This window comes from Jaculus jaculus, chromosome 9, assembly GCF_020740685.1.
Source record: "Jaculus jaculus isolate mJacJac1 chromosome 9, mJacJac1.mat.Y.cur, whole genome shotgun sequence".
NCBI lineage: Eukaryota > Metazoa > Chordata > Mammalia > Rodentia > Dipodidae > Jaculus > Jaculus jaculus.
This window is the reverse complement of record NC_059110.1, coordinates 74674539-74695392: the sequence shown is the minus strand read 5'-3', so window position 1 is coordinate 74695392 and position 20854 is coordinate 74674539. Positions and strand designations below refer to the sequence as shown.

The 20854-nt window shown below is 43.7% G+C and overlaps 1 protein-coding gene across 4 annotated transcripts in view; it reads right to left on the bottom strand.

Moving 5' to 3' along the window:
* Window positions 1-20854, bottom strand: part of Prag1 (PEAK1 related, kinase-activating pseudokinase 1) — a 57108-nt gene that overhangs the window by 12450 nt on the left and 23804 nt on the right. For all 4 annotated transcript variants that reach the window (XM_045159281.1, XM_045159282.1, XM_045159283.1 and 1 more), the window contains exon 4: window positions 9883-10040. In XM_045159281.1, coding sequence (XP_045015216.1) covers window positions 9883-10040 — 158 coding nt within the window. The remainder of the gene's footprint in view (window positions 1-9882; window positions 10041-20854) is intronic.

The window sequence follows — 20854 nt, the reverse complement described above, 5'->3', positions numbered from 1 at the left end:
GAAAAGATATATGGGGGGGGGCTGAAGAGAGGGCTTAGTGGTTAAGGTACTTGCCTGCATAGCCTAAGGACCCACGTTTGATTCCCCAGTACCCATGTAATCCAGCTACACAAGATGGTGCATGTGTCTGGAGTTCGTTTGCAGTGTCTACAGACCCTGGTGCACCTATTCTCATTCTCTCTCTCTTTCTCTCTCTGCCTCTTTCCAAAAAATAAATAAATAAATAGATAGATATATATGTGGACAACTGCAGGAAGCAAGGACAAATTGAAATAATCCTTGTCTCTGTCATTCTAGGAATTGGCTTTAAGAGATCTCTACTTTAGTATTAGCTTATAGGGTTACTAAGTATGAGTATGAACCATATTCATATGTTGTAAATGTATCCTTTTCTCTGACAGCTTAAAATGTAACAAAAATTGAGTCACAGGTTCAAAGAGATGCATCCTAATGATGGGTCCTTCTGATGTGTACCCTCATTGAGCCCCACTGAGATGTCACCTGAGAAGCAAGGCGGGTGGTACACCTTTCTGTAAGTCACCAGTTTTAGTGAGACCAAAATGAGGAAGATACATTAAATGCATAAGTCCAAGGCCACAGGATAAAGAACCCCAAAGAATGCCCATGACCTTTCTGGACTACTCCTGCATGGCTAATTATCTTTGTCTTCTGGCTTTCTCCAACCCAGCGGGGCTCATTGCGCTGCCATGATCGCCAGCATCAGAACCACACTGGGTCTCCTTCCTGCCAGCACTGCATGGGAAGGAATTCTCTAGGAGCACAAGAGACCACCATGTCCTCTGGGCTCACCTGGCCCTGGGCACTGGCAATTCTGTCCCAAGCTTATGGACAGGAGCAGCATCAGTATATGACAGCAGGGGCCTCACACCCAGCACAGCTCCAAATGCAAAGCTCATAGGAAGGCAAAGCTGGCACTGAACACAGGAGCTGGTGTTACTGGCAGTGTCAAAGAGAAGTCCCACGTAGGAAAGCAAGGCCACTGGTCTCTCACCACTCCTCTCCCTGGCTGCATCAAGATTTAGCAGACCCAAGACAGGGCACACACCCTCCTTGCCCACTTCCAGTCAGCAGTAGCATGAGCTCTTGCTTCCTGGTTTATCAGAATCTTATCAGTTGTCATTACCACCTGGCTCTGCTTAGCTAATGGCAGGAGGTGCTCTTGTGAGCAAGGCTGAGTGAGTGATTGATGTCCCTTGCAGGAGCACTCAGATTAATAATAAATCAAGCAGTGGGGACCAATCAGCTTTACATGTCCTGGGATTTCCCCCTCATAGTCACAGCGGAGGACAAGAAACAGGCAGACAGGCAGGGGAAGACAGGGTGACTGTGCTGGATGCTGACCTCAGCAGGCTTTGCAGCCCTGGAGGCCTCGGGCCTCCTGTCTCACTCTCTAGGAAAGTGCCTGCTCCCATGGATTAGTCCAGCTATGTGAGCAGAGTCTAAATTGGGTGACTCACTTCCTCTTCCTCCTTCTAGAAGAAAAGGGTGAGAAAGGAGGTTCACCTCCTTACATTTAGACTAAAAAAGCCAGGGGTAAGACACCGGTCTGTGAGACTCTTCAAGCCTACAGAGCCTCAGCCCCAGCCAGCCTGGGAGCCCTCACACCGAAGAGCAAGAAGGCAGGCAGATGGGTGCTTCAGACACATCCATCTCCTGACCCCTTTGCCTTTTGGGTACCAGACACTGCCACCATTATGGTGTCAACTCTCAATTTATTCTCACTGGGGCAGAGGCTGGAGGCGGGGGTGGGGAATGAAGTGGTTGAATTGGCATCTTCAGGGACGGGGCAGCCTGTTTAAGGTCAAGACTCTTTCTTCATCCTGAGTTCAGCATACCAAAGAAGGGGCTGGTGGGGAGTGGAGGGGGTGATGGGAGGCTGACTCTTCTATGCTTTAAGACTTGGACTGTTGTCCCCATCCTGACTGGCCTAGCCTCCTTTTTGAATGTCAGCTCTCCACATGCTGCCAACATGCCCCTTCCTGCTTCCAGTTGGACTTGAGGGCAAGGTGGAATGGACTCTTAGTTTCTTCATTTTAAAAAAGGGCCTGTTTGCATCATTTTGAAGCCACTTGCAGCACTAATGGTCTATAATTTTGGCCATCTCCATTTTCAGTCACTCTGAACAAGCATTTTGTCTGAAAGCCTCCCCTGAAACAAAATACCTCCAGACAGATACTTATCTTGTGTCTATAGTTCCTGCCTCTCTCTAGTTCCTATAGTTGGCAGCCAATAAACTTTCTAATCCTTAAGGTTAAAAGGAACCTTTAAAAAAATAATCTATCTCACTTGTTCCCTAGATCACAAAGAGGAATAAAAATGTCCATTACAGACCGGGCCAGAAACTGTGTAGGTAGATGGGAGACAGGGGCCATCTCTCTACCCTACATGAGGTTCTCATGTCTCCCTGCAGGAATGGAGTTGGTGATGAGCTTGGATGGGATCTAAACCCACAGCATTAGGCAACTGTGGCAAGGGGCACTTGGTGTTTAGAGGGAGGTATGGCTCCAAGGGTATGTGGACTGGTCAAATGTTCTCTGTTTCTTAGGTGTTGTAGGTTTGTTCCATGATACACAAGCTGATCAGAGAGCATTGTGCAAGAAACCCTCCCCTGTCACACACCTGCTCAGCAGAAGGCAAAGCTTGACACTGCCCAAACCTTATCAGTGGGGGTGGCTAACCTAACATGCAGACTTTGCAGATCCAACTGGCCATTACAGATGTTCATGTTTTTGTATTATTTTATAAAAAATGGCACACTAGCTTCCACCCTGAGGCATTTTATTGAACTTCTGGATCCTTTAAGCATCCAGGTATGCACTGCAGTTACCTTCGAGTAGCTGGAAAACCTCCAAGCAGAAGCGGCTTAAGGGCGGAAAGGGTTTCTTTTAGGCTTTCAGAATCCAGGGGAACACCAGCAAAGGCGGAAGAAACTGGCTCCCTTCAGCATTCTCATTCGCTGCCAGCAGCAGTGAGCATGAACAGCCTGAGTTCAAGTGGCTCTCTGCACACCTAGTAGGGCTGGACCACAAGATCTGCCCCCTGCAACACACCTCTTTCCCAGCGGGGCTCTGCCCCCTGGAGACTCAAATTGCAGGCAGGCTCCATCTTAATCAAACGTACCTGAGTCTATGGGGACACACATTCAAACCACCACAGTATGGAACCAAGACTGGTGAGAAGCCCCGCAGGGAACCCAGGCATCTCAGGCTCCTGCAACTTTTCAGATGTGAACACGCTGTGGCTACTCTGAGATGAAGCTGTGGTTTCTCTGCCACGTGCTGAGCAGCAGCTCTGGAGGGGGTCTGAGGGGCCACTGACTGCCATTTTCTTCAGTCTTGCTTGGGGACTAGCTGTTCTTTAACATTGCCTTAGGCAACCCAGTGGCTTGATTCTTACAGTTTGCAGCAGCTGCTCCCCTCTGCATTTAGCACAGCCAGAAAGAGGAACAAATAAATATGCCCTGACACCCAAAGAGCTTCAAAATTCACAGGTGAGCCACTGGTTCAGGAAAATCTGCCTTAAACAATACTGGCTGACAGCCAGAAGGACTTAGAGCCAATGAGGCATGAAAGCAATTCCATTTTATCCTGCTTGTATGCTGGTGTTAGGCCACTGTGTCCAAATTCTGCCTTGCAGTGAATGGTCCAAAGGGCTGAGAAATTTTTCTGGGAGCCATGTTTACATTACTAGCAGAGGCGTGTGTGTGTGTGTGTGTGTGTGTGTGTGTGCAGTACTGGGAATCAAACCCAAGTCCTAGGCAAGAACTTCACCATTTAGCTAAATCCCCAACTAATTTTACACACGAACTGGATTTCCTTCTTGTTTCCAATAAAGTACTGGATTAGAGATGAACATCTGGCATCTCCCTGGTGCATGTGGTTCTGAGAAGAGAAGGTATTTCTCATGAAAAACCTTTCATCACCTATGGCATATTGGGTGGGTCTTACAAAGACACAGGGTGGTATGCTAGTTTGGTATCCTTATATTTAGACAGCAAAGAAGAAATCAGGATTTCAATGGTTGGGAAAAACAGGTTAACCCCTATGCAGAAAGCAGGGCAAAAGTTCACATGTGGTACTGTGAGGTTTACCTTATGATAGAGTCCTCTCTTCTCACTGGGTTTTAATAGGTACTTTCATTGTCTCTAGGGCTAAATGAGAGTTGAGCTTACAAAGGAAGTGGTCAGTCCTGTTTTGAGCGTGAACTAGTGCTACTCAGCTCTTCAATGCATGGCTCGGCCAGCAGCTGGGCCAGAGAAAGTCACCACTAAGCTCTGCACTTTCCTATGAGCAGACTCATTCCCAGCTTTGGGTAAGAAAAGCAACTTGAATCATGGTTGTGTAAAAACTTGGAATAGCTATGCATCAACATTGTAATGACAGTAGAATATATGGCAGCCAATGGCTTCACAGATTTGTCCACTTGTCTGTCAGTCACAGCGGTACTTGAGCATCTACTTGAGCAAGGTATGGGGAACAAGCAGATGGACAAGCACCTGTCCCAGCCCTGGGCCTCCTCTGATCCCCTCACTATAAGCAGGGAAGGTACAGCCATCTGTGTGGGCAGTCCTGCATATTTCTGCTAATACCCACAGGGGATGAAAGCAGAAGGACCAAGGGCTTCTCTATAGTCAAAAAGAACTTTTTCCTTTGAAGGAAAATTGTGCAGTTTCTAGTTTTGTTCCACAACCAGAACAAACTCCATGTTACATGGAAATTAAAAAAAAAAAATAGCATTTTGCGCTGGAGAGATGCTTCAGAGGTTAAAGCTTGCCTGCAAAGCCCAAAGACCAGGGTTCAATTCCCCAGTACCCATGTAAAGTCAGATGCACAAGGTGGCTCATGCATCTGGAGTTCGTGTGCAGTAGCTAGAGGCCCTGACATGCCCATTCCCTTTCCATCTGTCCCTCTCTCTTTCAAATAAATAAGGTTTTAAAAAGATTTAAGGGCTGGAGACATTGCTTAGTTATTAAGGTGCTTACTTGCAAAGCCAAAGGAAGTAGGTTTCATTCCTCAGGACCCACGTAAGCCAGATGCACAAGGAGACACATGTGCCTGGAGTTCATTTGCAGTAGTGGCTTTCTCTTTCTTCCTCAATCATAAAATAAAATTTAAAAAATAAAAGTATTTCTTTCAATGGAATGCCTTGCTCTTTCAAGAAGGTAGATGTGGTCTGAAGCTGGAGGCGTGTTATTAGCATTTTCCAGTCGGATGGAAAATATGGCATTTGAGAGGAATTTCTTCAGACTACGTCATCATACCAGGAAGCCACAATCAAGAGGACAGACAGCGTGCTTACACGTGACAGAGAAAAGAGCAGGTCTCTTGGAAAACAGCCTCTGGCTGCTCCGGCCACACCTGCAGCCTGACTGTGCTTCGGGAGGAGGGGGCTTTCACTCTACTCTAATAACTCAATCACTGAAGGTCTCCTCCAGGGAATTTGAATTAAAAATTGTTCAAATCAGCTTTCATAGGCGGTTGATAGAAAGGTTGACATTTTTTAGAGAAAAAATTTACACTATCTTCTTGAAATATATCTAAGTTATGGTGTACCAATTCTCTCTCTTCTAAGAATTTATCTTGCAGATATGCTCACCAAATCCTTCCAAGGTCTTAGGATCTTGCTGCAGTTTTTGTAATAAAAACAATCTAAACACTTACTGATAAGAGAAGGGTCTAACGGATTCATACAGAAAAAAAAAAAAAGCAGCAATGTTAAAACTGATGTAGATACAAATGTTTTAGAGACTTTAAAATAAGTACAAAAAAATGTTTGGAGCTGAGTTCTATGACATTTGATTCATAAAACGTTTCTGTGATGATACAGGAAAAATGCTCACAGTGGTGGATGCTGGGATGGGATTTCAGGGGAATGACAGTTCATCGTCACACCTTTCTGATTGTTTGAATTTTTATTACAGACACATGAGCTTGGCTGAAGTAAATCTGTAGTTTAAATTCATCCTCAGTAACAGATCTTTCAGGACAGAATTCACAGAACAGCTTATCTCTTTGGGGGATGACACTGTGTGTGGGGCAAGTCATCAGTGTAATATAGTGGACTGAACTGTGAGTTTAGGATCAAGAGTTGTAACAAGTCTGCTTAATAGTTAGAGAACACCTTGAATCTAGAGACACAGTTTCACATGCTTTCTCCAGCATGTCCTTGGTTAAAATAAGACTTATTCTTGCAGTCACAGAGGACAGCCTGAGAGGGAGACCAATGCTCAGTGAAGGTCAGGCTGTCACTTGCTCTTCCTGCACTTCCTGTCTCTTCCCGTGCGAGAATTCCCACCCCATCCCGCCCCCTTCCTGGCTTGATCTTTCCCAATAGCATTTATGGCATCTGATGTCCTTGCTACCTGCCCTGTGAGGGAAGAGACTGGCAGCTCTTCCCACTGCTGCTCTTCAGCATCTGGAAATCTACCCAGCAGGTAGCTCAAAATGAATGGCTATCAAATTAATCATTGGTTTTATACAGACACTTATTTTTAAAACCTACTGGCCTTATTGTTGAGAAAGACAAGCTAAGCCTGCCACAATATTTAATTACATCCTCATTTTGGTCTATTAGCTATAAAAACAAAAACAGAGCTGGAGAAATGGCTGAACAGTTAAGGTGCTTGCCTGCAAAGCCAAAGGACTCAGGTTCAAGTCTCCAATACCCACGTGGAGCTAGATGCACAATGTGGCACATGCATCTGGAGTCCATCTGCAATGGCTGGAGGCCCTGGTGTGCCTGTATTCTCTCCCTCTCTCAAATAAACAAATACAGTTTAAAAATGTTCTAAAAATATGAAAGCAGCATATGTTGGTGCATATATCCATGTGAAGTTATTTATATCAGTTTGATGCACAGTTAGAACAATTTCTTCTCAAATTTGGCACCAGTGGTTTCAGTTAAACAGATAATTCTAATCTCTTCTCACCTCTGTACGTTTGTTGAATCACTGAACCAAACTTTAATGTTATCCGAAATCAAAGTGGAAAATGATCTTAATATGACATTTGGGGTGTGTGTGTATTGTTATTATTATTTACAATCGTCATTGTTGTTGTTTTTTTTAAAATTTGGTTCTTTGAGACATGGTCTCATGTATCCCAGGATGGCCTTGAATTCACTATGTGGCTGGGATGACTTTGAACTCCTAATCCTCCTGCCTCTATCTGCCAAGTGCTAGGATAACAGGCAGGTACTTCCATGCCTGGCTGTTGGTTGGTGTATTTGAAGTCATTTGATGATGGTTTCTGAGGGTCAGTTAGACCATCAGTTCTCGCCCTCCACCAGCCCCAGATCGCCTTCCCTCAGACAGCCTTCTCAGGCCCATCCCGACACATGTGTTTGTCTCTCGTAAAATAAACATAAACCTAACGACTACTTAGACAGGTTTGTCCTTCCTCTGAGTTGACCCTCTATTCAATAAAACTACCCTCTCAGACAGATGTCCTGACAGATGTGCTAGGAAGGATATGAAATCCTCTATAAGAATAAAGAGGCAAAATTCATGGTCAAACAAGAATGCCATTTTGTCACCATAAAATTTAGATAAGCTCCTGCTTTTTAAAATATAACACAGTTACAGGTTTCAATTATGTTCTTATAAAAGTGAAAACATTCTCTTGCCACTGAACCTGGATAGAAGACCACCGAAGTTAGCCACAAACCCTGATAACACCTCCAACAGTTTTACACATTTTACTACTGCTATATGCTCTGAAAAGACCTTTCATTCCATTCAGACCTGTCCATACTGTGCATGCAAAAAGCCAATAAAATGTATCATTTTCAGTAGTGGGCTCTTACAGACAAATGATGCATCCTTAGTGGTGTCCACTGGCCACATAGAACACCCCAGAGGTAGATACTACATTCATATATCTTTGCTTCAAAGCATTTCAGCTTGCATGGATTCTACTATTCTGACCCACAGTCTCAGCTTCAGTACCAGATATCAAATAGTGAAAAAAGTTAGCATGCCTAAGTGTTTTATCTGTATGATAAAAGCAGGTAAGGACTGTGAGCTGACTGATGGCATTGAAGCTGAATGTAGGATTGACCACATTATATGAACCAGTGGCTCTGTATGTTCTCTAAATCAGCGAGAGAGTGGGGGAGAGAGAGATTAGAGAGAGACTATCTTTGGTCTTGCCAGGTTCAAAACCTAGTTCAGGTACAGACCCATATGAAAGATCAGCAGACGAAAATGTTTTGTTCCCCGGGGAGTCAGAAAGGGGCAACACATTTTGTTGGGTAGGAATCTAAATTTTGAGGCACTTTGATTTGTGATAATGAACTAACCATGAAAATCTATTCATTTTGATTCATGTTTTTCAGAAACTAACATGAGACAGTATCTTGATTTGGCATCACCATTGTCCTCAGAAACCCAACGCAGCTGCCTACCTCCTCTCTACACCTATTGTTTTGAAGAGCTTGCACCATCCAGCCCAGCGCCCTGACAACCTCAACCTCACACCTCATTTCCCCTCACCTGCATCCGAACAGTAGGCTGATCTCCTTTTCCCCAAGGGCACTGCTCCCCTGTGCTTCTGTCTCCCTTTAACTGTGTTTGTACCCTGGAATGCCCACCTCCTCAGTCCCAACCACACTGCGGACGTGAGCTGTTGTCTCATCTTCTCACAGCCCTTCCTGAGCCCCTTCCTCAGTGTTGTTGCTGGGAGATTCTGTAAGCCCTCATGATCTGGGCAGCTTGATTCTCTGGCTAATGACATCATGTATCATGAGTGTGTTTTAATTTTTCACCTTATCTTCCTTAGCTAGCCCACTAGAATCCTGAGAAGAGACAGCATGGCTCCGTCCTGTTCTCAAACACCAGCTGGCTACTGGGCGAGGGAGGGGCCCACTGCAGATCACCCTCTCAGAACTGCTCCCAGACCTCAGGGGAGTGGATCAAGGCTCACTAGCAGGGCGGGCAGTGGTGAGAATGTCCAGTTTCCAGGGAATAATCTGTCTCACTGAATTTTTGCACAATGGGATGGGAAAAGGAAGAAGATAGCCAAGAAAAAAAAAAATCTGCAGAAAAATAAAATTTTTTTGCTACATTCACCTCAAATCAAGACTAAGACATTTCCTGTTTTTAAGTGAGAGTTGTCAAAGGTTTCCCCTCAGAACACACCACAGTGGGATGTCTATGCTGGCTGACAGTAAATGCACCGTGGAACCCTGTACAGTCATGCTTGCACACGTCTAACCCTAACATGCTAAGGCAGGATGATGAGAAGCGCAGAAGAGGAGGTATAGAAGGAATGCTCAAGAGATGCAGGCTGCAGACGCCACCATCCAACCCACAAGTACAGAATCAGGAGTTCTCTTTCAGGAGCATGCCCAGTCAGGACATACCATACCCACATATTACACACTGGAGGCTAATCCACAAGGCGGGGTGAATGGTGACCTGATAAAGCCGCCTTCAGGCTTTAATTAACAAGCGTTTATGTAAGCATCTCCTGCGTCCATGTGTGTACATGCATGCATGCATAGGTGAGCATGCAAGTGAGACAGAGAAAGACACACGGAGAGCAGAGCTCCTTGGAGCTGCTCCTGAGAACAGGGAGCAGAACTGTAAAGAGACAACTTGTGACTTAAGAAGTTGAGAGCCTTTCAACATGCTTTCAGTCACAACCTCCTCCTGCCTTGTCACTGTACCACTGCACTTATAATTAATTACAGAGGGTGATAAGGGCAGGGTGGCTGGCCATATATTCATGAAGGGATGAACTTCAACTGCTCTACACCATCAACAAAGCTGGACCAGAACTTCCAAATCTTGGCAATCAATCAAGGTCTGACTTGCAGAGCCTAGAAGAATCTAAGCTTGTCTCTCCAGGGCTGTTTCGTTACCTCCATCGCTGCAGGTCCTGGAGTCCGAGGCCAGGCTGTCCGAGGAGCCTGTGGTGAAGCTGACATGGACACCCCTGAAGGATGGGCTGAGACTCTCGGCAGAGCCCTGGCTCACTTTTTCCAAATCAGAGCTGCTCTTGTTCATTTTTAAAAGGTGCCTGGAAAAGGAACAGACAAGGAAAGTGACTCAGTTGGTTTCCATTGAGAGACCAGGCTGATGGGTCATGAACCTCCCATAGTCATGAACCCTGGCCAATGCCAGCAAATGATTCTGGGGAGTGGGAACAGAGGTTCTTCTGAAACCTAATGCACACAAATGGCTAAAGGTTTCCTGAGTGGGTTTAGGAGAAGAGATTAAGATGAAATTCAGATAAGCAACAAAATCCTGCCTTGGAAGGAACCGACTTCACATGCAGGTCCCTCTGTCACTTATGCCATCTCTTCTATCCTATGAAACACTGCTACAAAGAAAACAAAGCGTTATCATCCAATGCACAGAGACACACAGATCTGTGTCGAGATCCACAAAGATGGGCAGTTTTGCAAGACTTGAAGTGAACTGCAAACCAGGACTGAAAACAGGCTTTCTTTATTTACCTGGGACTCTCCTGCCATGGCTTCCAGAGGTCCAGGTTTTTCCTTGGAATTAAGGAGAAGCTTATTTAAACTTTAACTAGACTTCTGGTGAAACATTTAGATATAAGCAGGTTAACCCTTAAACCCAAATCTGCCCTTTGGTTTTCTATGCAACCTTTTGTTGGGTCTCCAGCAATATATCAGAGACAGGAATGCCAACTTTAAGCACAATTCTCTCTCCTGAAAACAAACCGCTGCAGGACTAGGTAGTGTCTAGCTGATAGAGTTCTCCTTATTCCTCTCCAAGAGACATGTGAACAAGCACTTCTAACTTGACATTTTCCTCAAAAATGAGACAGATACCAGTCCATGTGGCTCTTTCCCTGTTAGTGGTACCCCTATTTCTCTGATGTTCCCCATTCCTGCTGTAGTAGATCTGCAGCTCAGTCTCTACAACTGGAAACATGTAATTTTCGCCTGTATTAGAACTGCTTTACTTGAGGCACGTGGCCTGACAGTCAATAATTCATCGACTGTTCTTTGTGCTCAACATTGCCAGGTTCTGGGTTTGTTTTTATGCTCACCAGATTCCTTTAACAGGAAAGTTCAGAGAAAGTTTGCTACCATAGAAAGTGCCCTTTAACAATCATGCCCCCATTCCCAACTCTTAGACCCACCTTCCAATATGCTTAAATGACAATGACAGCAATGTTACAACTAATAGTAGTTCAATATTAAATTTTGGAAGTAGACACAACCATAGCTGGTCTTTAATCCTTATCAGATCCTTCAACTATGGTGTTAACAGTTTAGAACTTAAATATTCCCCAAAGCATGTGTCTTGAAGGCCTGGTCCCCCACTGAAGCAGTGTACCAAGTTAGGGCTTTGGGGAGCTGACAGGATCAAGAGGTTTCTGCCCTTGGGGATGGGGAAGTCCATTGATGGACTCCTAACTTCAGGGGCTATTGAGAGACAGTAAAACATTAAGGGCTGGGGACAAGTTGGAGGAAGTAGGTCATAGGCAGCATGTTGTTGAAGGTTATATTTTGTCCCCAGTCCCTCCTTCATTTTGCTTTCTGCTTCCAGGCCACCAAAGCAGCTTTGCTCCTAACATGATCTCTGCCATGATGCTGTGCCTCAGCAGGCGCAGAACCAACAGATTCAAGTGAGCATGGACTGAAGCTGATTTTGAGCATGCTCCCAAATCAAATCAGTTCTCCTTTAAGTTGATTTTCTTAGATATTTTGTCATACGAATGGAAAGCTGACAAGACAGTGTCTTCTCAGATGAAGCTATGGCATGAAGTCGTGATGAGGACAACCTCTCAGTCTAGGAGCAAAATTGAATCTAGGGCAGTCACAATACTCTGGCTGACCAAGGTATTCTGTATATTCTCCCAGTCTCCAGATCTAGAAAACCATCAGGGGCAAAACTCCAGCACTCTGGCTCCTGACCTGGCTCAGTGCCCACTCTACACACTTAAGAAACGGTAGGGAAAGCTAAGACTCACAAGTTATGTTCATGTGTGAATGTGCACACACACACACACACACACACACACAGAGAGGGGGGGGGGGTCTGAAAGAGAAGAGAGTCCTCAAGTGTTAGCTATAAAGAGGAAACACCATCACCACACTGCCCCAGTTGCTTCCATACTGAGCATGTGTCTGTTAAGAGCTTTGGTAGATGATCAAGTGCTTGTAATTAGTCCCTAGCACGTAGCAATTTGGGAAGATCTGGAGCCTTTGGAGGGCGGAGCTTTGCTGGAGGTGTGTCACAATCAAATATGTATGTTCATACATTAACTTCTCAGGGACTGTGTCCTCTTCCACCTTCTTTTTGAGGTAAGGTCTCCTTTTATTATTTTTTTCTGCTTGGAGTGTGCCAGTCTAGCTGCTGGAATCTTCTGGATTCTCCTGGCTCTGTCTCCCAGTGCTGCAGGAGTGAGGATCTCAGAAATGCTTACCACCTTACTCCCTGCTTTAAATAGCTGTTGGCGAATTGAACTCAAACTGGCAGGCTTATAAGCAAGCACCTCTAACTACTAAGCTGTCTCTCCAGCTCCTTTTTGGTGTTTTGATTTTTTTTTTTAATTTGAGCATTTTGCTATACAGTCCTGAGTAGCCTTGAACTTGTGATCCTCTGCTTCAGCCCTCCAAGTGCTGAGTTCACAGAAATGCTGCACCACGTACAATTTGTTATGTGCTATTTATCACCTTTGAGGAAATTTCTTTTTATTCTAAGCTTTCAAGACATATCTTTTAAAGTCATTTACAGTTACTAGATTTTATCAAATGGGTTTTCTACATCTACAGCAAAAATTACATTTTTTCTCCTTTATTCTGTTTATGTGATGATTTATATTATTACATTCAACTTTTTAAATTAAATTTATATATGAAATGTAAAACCCATACATATTTATGCATTACTATGTGATGTTACTAGTAACTTTCCTTAAAGCCAACATGTGTGTATACTTTGCCTAAACTTTTTACCAACTATGGCTAAATTTTACTAATATGTAACTGAGCGTTTTTACATTTATATTCAAATCTTTTTCCAGTTTTAGTATAAAGGTTAAATTAGAAGTGCAAAATGAATTGAGGAACATTTCATCATTTTCAATTAATTGTCTGATGTTCTTTTTATAAGGACTATGTGATCCTGGAAGAGCCCTAGAACTTCCTGGAAATCCATCAAGGCCTAACTGCAGTATTAGTGATATCAGTAAAGATTGTGTTCTGACAATCATAGGACCAATGCTTGATGCTAGACATCTAGAAAAGAGACCCTAGGTATAGAACCAGTCAGTTCATGGACCTCATGCCAGCTGGTTAAGACAGGAATAAAAATAATAGCATGATATCTCAGGCCATATACAAATATGAATTTATGATGGAAAAAATAAATCCATTAACAGAAAATGGGACAGAAGATCTGATCTTGGTTAAGAAAATATCATGTAGGTGGTTCTGAAGTTAGATAATTTTCATTACTTTAAAATTTCAGAAGCTGAAGAGATGAGACCTGAGTTTGATCCCCAGGATCCACACGAAATAATCCAGGTGTAGTTTTAAAAACTTGCAATCCATGATCTTCTTGCCTTGGGTTTGTGTATACTGGGATTATAGGTGCATAACCATCATACTAGACTAATATATAAGTTCTTTTTTTTCGTGGCAAGCCCAACAGACTGGCTTTTTTTTTTTTTAGATAGGGTTTCACTCTAGCCCCGGCCCATCTGGAATTTACTCTGTAGTCTCAGGGTGGCCTCAAACTCATAGCCATCTTCCTACCTCTCTCTTTTTTCAATGAGAGAGAGTGAGCGAGAGAGAGAGAGAGAGAGAATTGGTGCGCCAGAGCCTCCAGCACTGTAATCAAACTCCAGACGTGTGTGACACCTCGTGTGCATGTGTGTCTTTGTGTGTTTGCTTATCTTGTGCATCTGGCTAATGTGACCTGGAGAAGTGAACACGGGTCCTTAGGCTTTGCAGGCAAGCACCTTAACCACTAAGCAATCTCTCCAGCCCTAAAAGTTCTTAAATCTAAGTTGGCAAACAATTGAACTGACTATACTTTAAGCTAGTGGCTACTGTACCACACCGCAAAAATCTAGAGAAACTCATATATGGAAAAGAATATTCATTATGTTACAAATAGCAAAAACACAATTGAAAACAGTCAACTACTTGTCAATGAAGAAACAGATAAACTGTGTTAAAGTTTTATAATAATAGGATGATATATAGTTGTCAAAAAATAAGGGAACTTCCAGGCATGGTGGCATAGGTCTTTAGTCCCAGCACTTGGGAGGCAGAAGTAGGAGGATCACCGTGAGTTCAAGGCCACCCTGAGACTACTGAGTAAATTCCAACTAGGGTGAGACCATACCTTGAAAAACAAAACTAAAAACAAACAAACAAAAACCAGGGAACTGGATTACGTGCCAATATGAAAAAGCCTTAAAATGTTAAAAATTAAAAACAACAGTTTACAGGATAGGGAGATGGCTCGGTGATTAAAGGCACTTATTTACAAAGTCTGCTGGCCCATGTTTGATTCCCCAGTACTCACATAAAGCTAGACACACAAAGTGATACATGAGCCTGGAGTTCATTTGCAGGGGAAAGTGGCCCTGGCAGGCCCATACTCTAACTCTAGTTTTCTCTCTGATCATAAATAAATAAAAATATTTTTAAAAAGCAGTTTATATAAGGCATAAGTCAATGTGAGACCACTTACATTTATAAAACACATAAAAATGTACTTTTAGAGATTACATAAGAGAAAATAAATAACTCATGTCAGCTTTAAGACAGTAATTGTGCTGAGTAGCTATTGAAAATAGAAATGAGTACTGGATAAGACTTCTTCCACTGTTTTTGGTAACATTTTACTAAAAAGAAACACAGGACTGGGGGTGTAGCCTAGTGGTAAATTGAGTGCTTAGCATCCTCTAGACTCTGGGTTCCACGGCCAACATCTCATGAGTAAACACAAAAGCTCTAAAAATAATGGCAGAATGTTAGTATTTGAGGACTCTTATGGGGACACCTGAGTGTTTATTAAATTGTTTTTTGAACTTCATTGTATGCTTGAAACATGTGGTAAATAAAAATGAGCACTTCTAGTGAGAAAGGAACCCCTAGAGTCTGGATGAACTCAGTCATTCCTCGTGTGTGTAGAAAGCGAGGACCTGGGCGATGTCACCCATCAGACTCCTCGTGGGAGAAGGCAGACCCAGAGAGTTGGTTTCACTTCAGGAGAGGCTGTGGATGGAAGAAGGTGGTGTCTCAATCCGGCATCTTCTCTGACATTTTGGGAATAGTCCTTCTGAATCTAGTCCAAATGAGGGAGAAGTCAGTGTATGCCTGTAATTACGGAATAAATTCTCTGCAGGGTGTGGGTTTGTGCCTTTGTGGGAAGGCTGGCGGTGCCTAGAAGTGCCCGAGTAGACTTCAGGTACATTTTAGTATCCAAGTCACAAGGAGAGTTGATGGCTTTGAAAGAATGCCACTTCTCTACTGGCAATGTTCATTTAGTTAAGGTTCCCATAGCACCTAAATAAAACTCAAGAGGTGGTAGTATACACAGGGCCAGGCTCTCTAATACACAGTGAGCTGACCTGTTTTATAAATATTAAGTTAGGAAGGGCCAGGGGGTAGCTGGGTGGTAGAGCACTTGTCTAGCATATGTGAGACCCTGGGTCCCCCCCTGAATCTCCCCACACACTGTAGAAATACCTAACAAGAAGCAAAATCTCAGGAGCGCTAGCTGTCTCCACATGGGCTACAGTCAAATACTTCCACCAGGAGACCTGCGCCATCTGCCCACTTTGAGCATCGTCAGTTTAATTAGGGAATGAGCTCAACCACATCACATCTACAAATGAAAGGCAAGCTTGCCATCAAAGCTGAGACTTATAACCAAGATGTTTTTTGATTTTACAATCTCTATGTGCAAGAGACTTCTGAAGAATCTCTGAAAAGGCTTAGCATCCCAAAGGTGACCTTTGTGAGACAAATGGAAGTATGTTGTCAGATGTAGGGCCAAATGACAACAGGAGAGCACGTAATCATGTGTAATAAGAGTATACTGATTGCAGAGCCGGGCAAGGTGCTGCACGCCTTTAATCCCAGCACTCAGGAGGCAGAGGTAGGAGGATTGCTGTGAGTTCGAGGCCACCCTGAGACTACATAGTGAATTCCAGGTCAGCCTGGGCTAGAGCAAGACCCTACCTTGAAAAACAAAAACAAACAAACAAAAAAAAAAAAAGGAAAGAAAAAAAGTATACTGATTACCAAAATGGTGCATTTCCCTCATAAATGAGCATTTGATTTGCTTTTCATAAAACCAATGCAAACCTTCCATTAAATGAAATCAGATGTTATGTGATTCAAAGTGGCTTCAGAGTCAAAGGCTCTAACCTCTAAGCTATTTCCTGAAAAAAATAAAATAAAAAATAAAGTGGCTTCAGTGGTCAGCTCCACCTGTTTCTCTTTCTTTGGGGAAAAGCCATTCTTAGGGGCTACAGTGAGAGTGGGACCCAGATGGCTGCTTGCACCCTGTGCTGCATGACTTGTTCTTGTTCTGACTTCCTTCCCCACCTCCCACAGGTGTGGTCACAGGAGCTGTATGACACTCACGACTTGGTGGCACAGTGTCCTTCCAGACTCAGCCCTGCAGCTGCTGCCCGGTGTTTGTAGAATGGCTTTTCCCCCCATTGTCCTTGGAGAGTGAAGTTTTGGAAGAGTGGTCGGCATACTACCCTAAGAGAAAGCCGGAAAAAAAAAAATCCAGCCGGAAGAGCCATCTGCCAGACTTCCTCATTGATAGGAACAAGCCCGGGCTAAAAATACCCACAGGCTTCCACAATGAGAGCTTTCAGACCGAAATTCTAAGGAGGCCATGCCCAGTGTGTAGCATGAGAAGGTGTCTCCCATTTCACATGGCTGCCAGAACCCACAATGACAGCAAATCTTAGAGTGTGACTAAGGCAAATTGTCATTCTCACTGTTTGATTTGGTTTAGTTTATATGCACTTGGCCAAAAGCTTTCTGCCTCTGGAGTACAAGATGAAACACACGCACGCACGCTCGCACCTACTTATGCTGCAGTTTCAGGTTAATTCTTTTCAATTCCATCAAACATTCATACCACCAACTATTGAGATCGATCACATTCATTACTAAATTTAGTGATAATGTCGAGAAGACTTAAGAGAAAAATTAAAAAAATATTAACACTCTAAACATAAAAACAACTTTAAAATTCTGTATGCATTTTAAAATTACTAAGAGGAAGTAAAGAGTTGGCTCTAGACTACAATGATGAGTGAATGCCTCAAGCAAACAGTAGGGAGTTCTTACCATCGTAGCCTGCAGCCTGAGGTGGTGCTGTCCTCATCAAGGTGGCCTCGTGAGCTCTGAGACAGGCTGGCCAGGGACCTCAGAGCCTCACGGACTGACCAGCTCCCGAAGCAGCCCGCAATACCTCCTCTGACTGCAGTAAATCCCCAGCTCTGAGCTCTGTTCCCCTCAGTTCCTCTTGGGCTTTTCTATAAAATGCACTTCCTGCAGAAGCACAGGAAAACAGGGACGGCTCGGCCACGCTGACCTGCAGTGTTTCACGGCCAATTGTCTTTTCTGCTCTATGGTTACAAGACACTCAAGCAGGCTCTAAAACATATTATTATTATTATTATTATTTTGTTTCTCAAGTTAGGGTTTTGACCTAGCCCAGGCTGACCTGGAATTCACTATGTAGTCTCAGGGTAGCTTCAAACCCATGGAGATCCTCCTACTTCTGCCTCCTGAGTGCTGGGATTAAAGGCGTGCACCACCACACCCAGCTTCTTTCTTTCTTTTTATATTCTTATTTACTTATCTACTTTTTTGCAAGCAGAGAAAGACAGAACAGATACAGACAGAGAAAATGAGTGCCAGGGCCTTCAGCTGTTGCAAAGGAACTACAGATGCATGCGCCACTTTGTGCATCTGGCTTTAAATGGATACTGGGGAATCAAACTTGGGTTGTTAGGCTTTGCAGACAAGTGCCTTAACCACTAAGCTGTCTTTCCAGCCCCCTAAAACATTCTTTTCCCATATTTATTCTCTACTATGTAGCCAAGTTCTAAAGTCAAATTCATTCAGTGATTCTGATTTGCCTGGTGAATAGAACATCCCTTTTTGAACTTCTCTGATGTCTGCACTAACTGTCACCCATCCTTCTTGCTGCCTGCCCTCAGTGCCTGTCTGCTCGGTGATGATGCCGGGGGAGTGACTAGAGGATGCACTGGTGAGTGGAACTGGCACAATCTCTGTGCTTTGAGAAATCTGCAAACTGGGAGGGTCATATTTATCAAGTTCTTTTTTTTTTTAATTTGAGAGCGACAGACACAGAGAGAAAGACAGATAGAGGGAGAGAGAGAGAATGGGCGCGCCAGGGCTTCCAGCCTCTGCAAACGAACTCCAGACGCGTGCGCCCCCTTGTGCATCTGGCTAACGTGGGACCTGGGGAACCGAGCCTCGAACCGGGGTCCTTAGGCTTCACAGGCAAGCGCTTAACCGCTAAGCCATCTCTCCAGCCCTATCAAGTTCTTTTAGGGTGATCCGAGTCACACTTGAAAAAGATTTGCATTCTTGAGCTAGAACATCCTGACTCAAACTTTCTACAACACTGCTCTCATCATGACAGCAAACTGTGCCATCCTGCAATGGAGTTCCCTCAGGGATACCTTACTTACTGCCACCATATTGGAGCAGTTTAACTTTCATGTGATAGAAACACACATCACAGATTTCCTTTGGCAGTTTCATATCCTTCCCTCTAATGTCTTTGCATTAGAAACCCACCTAGATTTCTCACTTATAGGAAATGGAGCACCATTTTCATCAATTTACTCCTACTTCCTCTAACAGGTCCTTTGTTCCAACTAGGTTCATCTTTTGCTTGTCCCCAAAGAGCCCAGAATATCTTCTCTCTCCACTCAAACTAAAATGAACTCCTCTCCTCCTCCTTCAAGCCTTGCCTTCAGATGACCCAGCAAGCCCATTACTTCCCTTCCATCCCTCCCCGGCCATCTTACTCTTTCCTGGCGGGCCCCTCCCCTCTGGCACTCCCGTGGAGTCTGTATCACTTCACTGAGCATGTGGTGGTAAGCCTGGTTCATTTATTCTAACTTTTCTCATGTGAAATAGGCCTGTAACCACCCAAAGCTATAAACTAGCTGAGGAACTGTACCACAGACAAGACATGTTGGAACACAGAGTAATTATTGAAACTTCTTGATTAAGTTTATCTGCCTCTGTTTCAATATCTCAGTGGCATCTGGAAGAATCAATGCTTTCTTTAAGGAAGAATTACACTTGCCTGGCAAGACTTGTAGAAAGCTGGAAATGAGCAAATTACTACTTCTGATTGAAGAATGGAACCTTTCTCATAGCTGCAAAATGCAACAATCCTAAAATATTCTACAGTTCAACAAGTTTTACAGTCTTTTTTTTTTTTTTTTTTTTTTTTTGTGGTAGGCTCTCCCTCTAGCCCAAGCTGACCTAGAATTAGTTTCAAGCTGGCCTCAAACTCACAGTGATCCTCCAACCTCAGCCTCCCAAGTGCTGGGATTAAAGGCGTGCACCAGCATGCCTGGCCAAGTCTTTTTTATTTTTTATTTTAAATAAGCCTATTTGGAGAACATGGGATTAGAAAGGCAGGTAACTAAACAGAAAAGGGATTTTTCAATTGCTATTATTATTATCTTTGGGACTTTTGGTGGAGCTGTTCTAAAAGTTATTTTGCAAGTGTTTAGCTGACATCTTACAGGGCCAGTCTGCTCTGGGGCTGTCCCCCTTCCCCCATGTATTTGCATTTATAAATACAGAAAATCAGTTTTACCTGTGGTTAGATGACCTCTCTAGTCCCCATGATGCAGGCCTGGTCATTTGCATTTGCAGTGAGTGCCCTAACAATTCTGCTGGGGCTCTATTAGCTTAAAAGCCCTTTGGCTCAACTTTGCATTTAGTGGAAACCATCCAAAAATAGGAATAAAATAAAAATGGAAATAAAGCCAGAATTACTTGAAGACAGGGAAACTGATGTTGTAAAATATGTATTTGGTCTTTACCCCAGTTTCATTGGCATGCAACCTGGGAAATTTCTGGACTCTCCATAGTGGTGTCTTTTTACTTGTTAATGAATGACTAATGGTGGAAAGCGCCGAGGAGGCTGCAAGACAGGGGCTGGTCATACCAAGCATTTCACAGCGTTCTGGGGGTAAGAGGAAGATGGGGTCAGACTCAAGTCCTCATGTTTGTGAGGCAAGCACTTTACCCACTGAGCTATCTTACTCCTATTTCCCATGTTCCAAGGCCTGGAGAGAGACAGATTAAATTAATCACCAATAATGAATGATTTAGTCAGTCATATCTAAGTAACAAATCTCTATAATCCAAGGGACAGGGCTCAGAGAGCTTCTGGGGGTGCGTCAGAAAGGCATAGGATGGGCCCCTCTGCACCACGTACTCACCAGAATCATTTGTGTTGTTTTTCATAATGAACCTGTAAATGGAATTGTTTCCCACTGATTCTCTGAGTTCTGTGAGCTATTCTAGCAAATACCCCTATCCTAAATTGTGGGAACCCCAATTTATAGCTGATCATCATTAGCACAGTCAAACAACTTGGGAGTTAAAATTGACATCTGCAATAGGGTTGGGGGGAGGAGGCTACACACTGAGACCTCACCCTGTGGAATCTGATGCTATCTCCAGGCACATGGAAGCAGGACAGAACTGAATTAGAGGACACACAGCTGGCATCCTCTGTGTAATTACACTGCCTGCTAGTGTGTGAGGAAAGCTCTACTTGTTTTATTACAGAAATCTTGTGTTGGGA